Source organism: Neolamprologus brichardi, chromosome 6 (genome assembly GCF_056152115.1).
Source record: "Neolamprologus brichardi isolate AB-2024 chromosome 6, ASM5615211v1, whole genome shotgun sequence".
NCBI lineage: Eukaryota > Metazoa > Chordata > Actinopteri > Cichliformes > Cichlidae > Neolamprologus > Neolamprologus brichardi.
The window spans coordinates 6,902,863-6,910,588 of NC_142109.1; the positions used below are offsets into that span (position 1 = coordinate 6,902,863).

Below are 7,726 nucleotides of genomic sequence, written 5' to 3' on the forward strand. Positions count from 1 at the left end.
TTTGGACAAAGTTTGTTTTTTCCATTGTTTAAGCACTGCTTCCAGCCAAGAGTGATACCATAAATCCCCTATAGCTGCAGAAAAGGCTAACATTGTTGTCTTTTTACAAAAAAACAGCTGAACATGAGAGGTTTTTGGACCAATTTTGTGTTCTCCATTCTTTAAGCACCAGTTCGAGCACCCGGTTCGAGCACCGGTTCGAGCACCGTTTAAGCTCTGGCACAGTTTCAAAAGTACTGGTTTGGTACCGGTGTCGGATAAAACCTAAACGATACCCATCCCTACCTCTACTTGTCAATGGTGGACCATTAAAGGGGTTAAGCCATATACGGGGTGTGAGGGGAGATGACCCTTCTATGAACAGAGATGTTGTTAAAACGGTTGTAACCAGGAAGTCACGTATACAGACACACATAGACACACACACACACACCCACACACACACACACATTCACACACATTCACTCACATTCACTCACATACTCGCACGTGCATATACACACATGGCCTTAGCTTCTACGACACACCATATGGGGTTTACAGTGGGGGGTTGTGTAACTGTTTTCATTCAATAAAAGCTGCGAAGGGAAGCTGGGGTTTTGGAGTTGACTGAGGTCGGGTGCAGAACTTGCAACTCTGAGAATCTGACTGGGCTTCCTTTGCACAAGTAAAACCAATTGAGCTCTGATTGTCTTGCTTTGTTCATGGTGATAAGTCTCTAAGTTAGCGAGGCCTGCGAGTGCAGACCTAACAGAAGGGAGTAAAAGTAAAAAGTTGTCAGAAAAATACTCAAGAAATGCAGAGATACCTGAAAATTGGACTTAAGTACAGCAACGGTCCCAAACACAATCCAAGACAAGGGATTTAAGTTGTGGAGGAAGCTTTATTTGCTGAGATGCAGAACTTAAAATGAAGTATAAAAAACACTAAAAGAAACAAACAAAAGCTAAACTAGAAACTAAGACTCTTTCAACTAGGAACTCACAACTTAACATAAACATACTTAGCATAAACAAGGGAACGTGGACCATACACGAACGAGATTCAGGACTTAAATACACACACACAATAACGAGAGGATGGACAGCAGGTGGCAACACAGGGGGAACAAATCCGACATAACAACACAGGGGCAGCAAAACTGAACACAATGAACACAGGATGAAAGACTAATAAAATAAAACAGGAAGTACACAAAATACAACTCATTAAATCACAAAGAACTGAAGACTGACTGAAACAAACTTAATAGAAGATGTAAAAATAACCATGAACCTAAGAAGCACAGAATATTCCAAAAATAAAAAGTATAATGTCCACAAACTAGACAACACTGGGTTACAGGCACTGACAACAGCATCATGGAAATGCTCCTGTTTTCAGGGCTGAACCAACTGTAAGGTGGAATAAAGAGGTACCACGTGTTTGTTTGTGAAGTGCACTCTGCTGTAGTGGACTTTATCCTCCTGCTTCAGTTGTGTCGAGATGTTTTCATACACAGGACCAGGGATGACCTGATTGAGAAAAACAGCATTACATATTGCACTTTAAACTTGACTCCTTTTACTATATGATGGAAAAAATGAAATGGCCACTGGAAATATTAGACAATCTACAACCCTAATCTTTACCTGTTCAATTTGGTCATAACTTGTTGTTGTTGGAGACTGAGCAGAAGTTCTCTTTTTCCTGGTTGAAGTGAATAAACTGAAAATAAGTGACTTCAGACCAGAGATTGAATGTACTGCTGTGAACCAACACTTACCTAACACACCAGCAGACAGTGAGAAGTATTAAAACCAGCAGAGCTGCAGAAACTCCTGCAGCTGCTGGTGTCCATGTTCCTGTGATACTTTGGACAGTGAGAGTCTTTGGAGCAGAGCTGATATTTTTGTTGGTTTTCACAGCACAGGAGTAGTTTCCTGCATCCTCCCAGCTGACTGGGTCTAGGATCAGATGTTTGTTCTGGCTCTCTCTCGGGGTCAGAGGTCGACTGTTCAAGTACCAAATGTAGTTTGTGTTGTCAGTCAGAGGACAGCTGGTACTGCAGGTCAGTGTGACTCTCTGACCCTCTGTCACCACTGCAGAAGGACTCATCTTCACTCTCAGCTCTGGAAGAGGAACATTGGTCAAAAACAAAAAAACCTCCTGTGTGGCTTAGACACGAAAGACGGTTTCATGACTTTACAAAATGATCCTTTAGTCCTGTTCAGCGGTGAAAGGTATTTACCAAAGAAGTGTGCAAATTCAAGGTATTTGTAACTTCAGATTTGTGTAACGTCAATCTAAATCCTCTTACACAAAAGTATTGTACTTATTACTCCACAACATTTTTTCCATTTTGTAAATTAGTGTTTTCTCCATTTTTTTTGACTATGATTTGGAATCATTTTCCTAATAAAATAAAATACCTACATTTTCATATGATTCATACCTATGATTTATTGCACTGAAGGCACTGAAGGCTGATCTAACCAACAGTAGAGTTGTTAAGAACTGTGTAAATCTTACACAAGCACAACAATAAAAATACTACATATACCTTCATGCATTTTTTACAGAAGGAAAAAAACTTGAAGGATGTGAAGCCTAAAACCCTTCTACATTACATGTAACAGTTATTTTTAGAGTCAGAAACAGGCAGTTTGTCTGAGTCCTTTTAAAGTCGACTATTCAGAGATACATTGATCTGACAGAATGCCAACATTTGAAATGGTGATCTTACAGATAGAGTTTTATTACTGTAGATTAATCTAATCAACAGTATACATGTAAGGTAGTTAAAATGAACTGATCCTTAAACAGCCACAGCTGCAAATCAAACACATGATTGTATTGATACACTTTTTTTTTCATCAGAAAGCCGAAATCAATTTCTTGTTTAGGGGTTTTGTGGGCCTACAGATTGACAACCTGTAAATAGCACTGACAGATACAATGAATTTACCTAAGATTTACCTGTAACAATCAAAAAGACTCCAGGCAGATCAGACTGGGTCCAGATTTTATGATCTTTGTTGAATCTGAATGTGTATCCTCCTGAGTCCTTCTTCTTCAGGTTGTTGATGGTCAGGATGTGTTGGTTCTTCATGTTGTCCTGATACTCCACACGACCTGCAGCCTCAATCAGCTCTTCAACTTCAACTTTGTCTTTTCTCCATTTTTTACTCCATTTAAACTCTGGCTTCTTATTATCAGGATGTAAGTATTCACATGTGATGTTCACTGAAGATCCTTCCAGAGCACAGATTCTCCTGCTGACATAATTCCTAATTCGGCAGTTTTTACCCTGAACACCTGAAATATAGATGGAAGATTTTAGTTTAAATGGCAGAAGTTAGAAGTTATTTAAATGGCCTGTATGCTGACATTTGTATTTATAGTTAACTAGAAGAAAAAAAATGACTTCTTTATTACTCACAGAGTTCTGCAGAGTGAAGGTACTTATGCTCTTTGACAGCACAAGAGAACTTGTATGTTGAACTGTTGTGAGTTAAACATTGTTGATTCTTGTAGTTACTGCTTGCGTTTTTGCAGCTCATGTAGGCAGTTTGAGGGTCAAACAGCTCACAGGTGCTGTTACAGGTCAGTATGACACTATCTGATGTGTAATTTGTCCTTTGAACATGAACCTCTGAAAGATAATAAATACAGTTTTCATCAGTAACCGTGACATAATGTTTATAATTCTAATTTTGTTTTTAGGATGCTACTAGATTTTTTAACAAAGGTCATATTTAGCTTAATTTTTTATAAGGAAAATGACATTGAACAAATACATATTAGAGGTTTGATGGAAGATATTTGATAATTTGTTTAAACTTTACCTCGGGGATATGTGATTCTCCCGTTAGAATAGGTCACACTGAAGCAGGTTTCTGTGATGGAATCTGAAACAAAGAAATAATATTAATTAAAATGATTCACTGTATGACCCATTGTATTTGTTTTGTAGAACAATAAACATCATGACTCACCCACTGAGACTTCAGGGGCTCTGAGATCCTCGTAGCCTTTGACAGCACAGGAGTATGTGACTGCTTCCTCACTGCTGAGCAGCTCTTGGTACCAGGGAGACCAGTCCTCATAGAGAAACTCTCTGTTCTTGTACCAGATGTAGGCTGCAGGCTTTTCAGTCAGAGGACAGCTGCTGCTGCACATCAGTGTTACTGTCTGTCCCTCTGTGGCAGGAATCACCTTTACTTGCAGCTCTGAGAGGATGATGGAGAACAACTTTTACAATGATGTCATTTGGAAAGGAATCAATAAGTAAAAGTCACTGTACCTGCAACAACTTGAAGAGTAATATTACTGAGTGAACAGTTTCCTGAACTGTCTGTAGTCTTCATACAGCAGTAAGTGTTTGCATCACTCTCTCTCAGATCATTGATGGTTAAAGTTGACTTTTTCTCATCAGACATGTTGTATGTTACACGTTGTCCATCCACATAGATCTCACTCACTGATCCATTTAAGTCTATAGTGAACCATTTTCTGCTTGAAGTCAGATGTTGATGTGAGCAGTGCAGATCCACTGATGAACCTTTGAGAGCACAGATCCTGGTTTCTCCTCCATTAACACCTTAAACAGAAACTTTCTTTAGTGAACAGATACATTATTTCTGTTACTGTCTGTTTTTATATCATTAATTGTTAAATAATGTTGGTACTGTACTGCAAGAAATAACTTGAGAAAGTATTTTAAGTTATAGACAGCCATGCAGTATGTACTTTCTAAATTATTTTTATTCATGTTTAATGACTCCTAAATAATAATGGATTGCATTTATAAAGCACTTTTGAGACCCTCAAAGCACTTTACCGTTCCACTATTCATTCACTCTCACATTCACACACTGTTGGAGGCAAGCTACAGTTGTAGCCACAGCTGTCCTGAGGCAGACTGACAGAAGCGAGGCTGCCATATCACGCCATCAGCCCCTGTGGCCATTACCAGGCGGTAGGTGAAGTGTCTTGCACAATGACCGAGACTGTCCTAGCCGGGGCTTGAACCGGCAACCTTCCGATTACAAGACAAAATGCCAACTCTTGAGCCACGATCGCACTTACTCATCATAATTCAATACTCAATAATTACTCATAATATAGGCAAAGCACAAAATGAACACAGTATAAGACACTCGTCATTTGTTCACAGCGTTATTGTTGCAGCTTCTACATGGACAGTTGAGAAAATATATACAACAGCTCGAATATTAAAAAGACAATCTAAGTGCATCAGCTAAGTGAACAGTTTCATATTTAGCTGTCTAACACATCGAACACCAAAACACGACTTCTTTCTCTCATTTTAGTCTGTTCTGTTCATCATATTACAAATGATGTGTTCTTTGAGGTTTTTTTTGCAAGAGCAGGAAGCTGCAGTGGTTAAAGTGTTGTTTGTGTCTGGTTTATAATGGTAACACCTCTGCGGTGAAACAGAATCTCCTGGCTGAAGATCAGCGATCAACATGAACAGCTGTGATGATGAAGACCTTACTCTGCTGTGAACCCTACAACCCCAATCAGAAATAATTGGTATCACAAATAGCTTTCACATTCACACAGTCTGTGTGTTCTAAAAAACCCACAAAAAATGGCTTAGAAAAAAAGATACAAAAAACTGCAAAAACATGCAAAACACAATGGAAGTGTTGCTGGGGAAACAACAATGTGGTTAGCTGCATCTTTTTGTTTATCACAACATCAATGAATACTTATCTTCTTATGAGCATGTCTCTGCAATCCTTTGTATCAGCAATCTTTAAGCAGCTTTTCCGTCACATTTTATTTGTATTATTTTATATTATTAATTTTTTACTACACAGGAAGATGTAATAAAAGGATAGAGTACAAATATAAATGCACGTGTAAAAAAGAAACAGAAAACACATTCAACACAAAATAATCAAAAATGTACAGGTACATATATTAACAATATTCTTACAGGGTGTGAGTGTGTGTGTCTTTGCCGCAAATTTTACTTGAAAATGAGGGTGGGATGCCACAATTACGCCCTCATGAGGCAAACGGAGATGGAACCTGGAGAACCGGGCCATCCGCAGCCCTGTAGAGCAGTGGTCCCACCCCTTTTTTGCTCCACGAACCGGTTTAATGTCAGCCAGTATTTTATATCCTCCTCTCTGCCTCTTAATGCTCTCTGGTCGCTATGGTAACTTGGAAATATTTCTTTCAAAATAAGACACACAACTACAACACGGGAAAAGACCAAGCTAAGCCAAGTTAACAATAAAAACCCTGAAAACCATAAATTTCACACCCCAGCCTCAACTCTCGCGGCCTGGTACTGGTATGTTGAGGCCACACATCTTGGCAATATCTGCACACACATCCCAGCAGGAGAAGAAGGGAGGCCTTAATTGGGGCAAAAAAAGAAAAGAAAGGGGGTGCAAGTTCAGAGGACCATAGCCAACAGGCAACTGTCCCCATCATAGGCCGCCTTTGGGCTCCAGGCGCCCAAGAACTGCCCAGTACTTGGCAGAGACCACCCTGATCAAGCAATCCCTGATCAAGGCAGTTGGTCAATGACTATGCCACAACATTCAGCCTCAAGCCCCCAAACCCCTCTCTTCATGACCATGTCCCCAGAGACCAAGGCTCAGCAAGCCTTACACACAGGTACACACAAAGACACGCATGCATGCCTGCTCAAGATAAGGTTATGTGTTCAACAAAGGTTACAATGACAGCCAACTCTGTGACAGTGACTGCACTTTAATCTTAACACACCTTATAATAATTATGTCAGACTGGGGATTGTTGTTCCATTAATGATGTTATACTTGTTAAACTATCAACATATTCATACTGTGAACTAAAAGGAGGCCATTTCTGATGTTTGTATATATTGAAACGCAACGGAAGATTCATTAGCAAATGTGTGCAGATTTAAGCTTACACATCTTTCTACTCTGCCAGCCATTTAATGATGGTAAATGGCCTGTATTTGTATAGCGCTTTACTGGTCCCTAAGGACCCCAAAGCACTTTACACAACCAGTCATCCACCCATTCACACACACATTCACACACTGGTGATGGCAAGCTACATTGTAGCCACAGCCACCCTGGGGCGCACTGACAGAAGCGAGGCTGCCAGACACTGGCACCACCGGGCCCTCTGACCACCACCAGTAGGCAACGGGTGAAGTGTCTTGCCCAAGGACACAACAACCGAGACTGTCCAAGCCGGGGCTCGAACCAGCAACCTTCCAATTGCAAGGCGAACTCCCAACTCTTGAGCCACGATCGCCCACAATGATGATATTATTGTATCATAAAAGATTATAATCTTGCACTTCCAGACTCTTCAAGAGCTCATCAAAGCTAAAACGCTAAGACCTGTAAGGAGGAAGGAGGAGAAAGAGTCATTCCTACCTGAGAGACACAGAATGAAACCCAAAAACAAAAATCCAGCTTCTGCCAAGATCATGGCTGCTGTAGATGTCAGCTTTAGTCAGAAAATTGATTGTATGAATCTTTAAAAGATCTTTACAGCTGAACGTTCTCACAGGAAAGGCTGAAAACAGAACTGACAGTTATGAACATCACTACGTCTAAAAATAAACTGTATGAAGGTTTAACACCAGTTAATCACTTCCTCCATCATCATGGGTTTTAAAAAGAATTGCGTAATGCAGCAGTTTTTCTCTGTATGTTTTTCATCACCTTACTTAGTAATATTATAGTTTTTATTTTCTATTAAA

At 39.9% G+C, this 7,726-nt stretch overlaps 1 protein-coding gene across 1 annotated transcript; it reads right to left on the bottom strand.

Moving 5' to 3' along the window:
* Nucleotides 1-1,379: 1,379 nt before the first annotated feature.
* On the bottom strand, nt 1,380-7,452 carry LOC148102461 (B-cell receptor CD22-like). Its single transcript, XM_087841557.1, has 9 exons — nt 7,398-7,452; nt 4,286-4,582; nt 3,978-4,211; nt 3,828-3,890; nt 3,422-3,634; nt 2,959-3,297; nt 1,766-2,111; nt 1,632-1,689; nt 1,380-1,514 (listed from the first exon to the last, which is right to left on the bottom strand). The coding sequence occupies exons 1-9, from the start codon at nt 7,450-7,452 to the stop codon at nt 1,380-1,382; spliced, it is 1,740 nt and encodes a 579-aa protein (XP_087697683.1).
* Nucleotides 7,453-7,726: the final 274 nt, after the last annotated feature.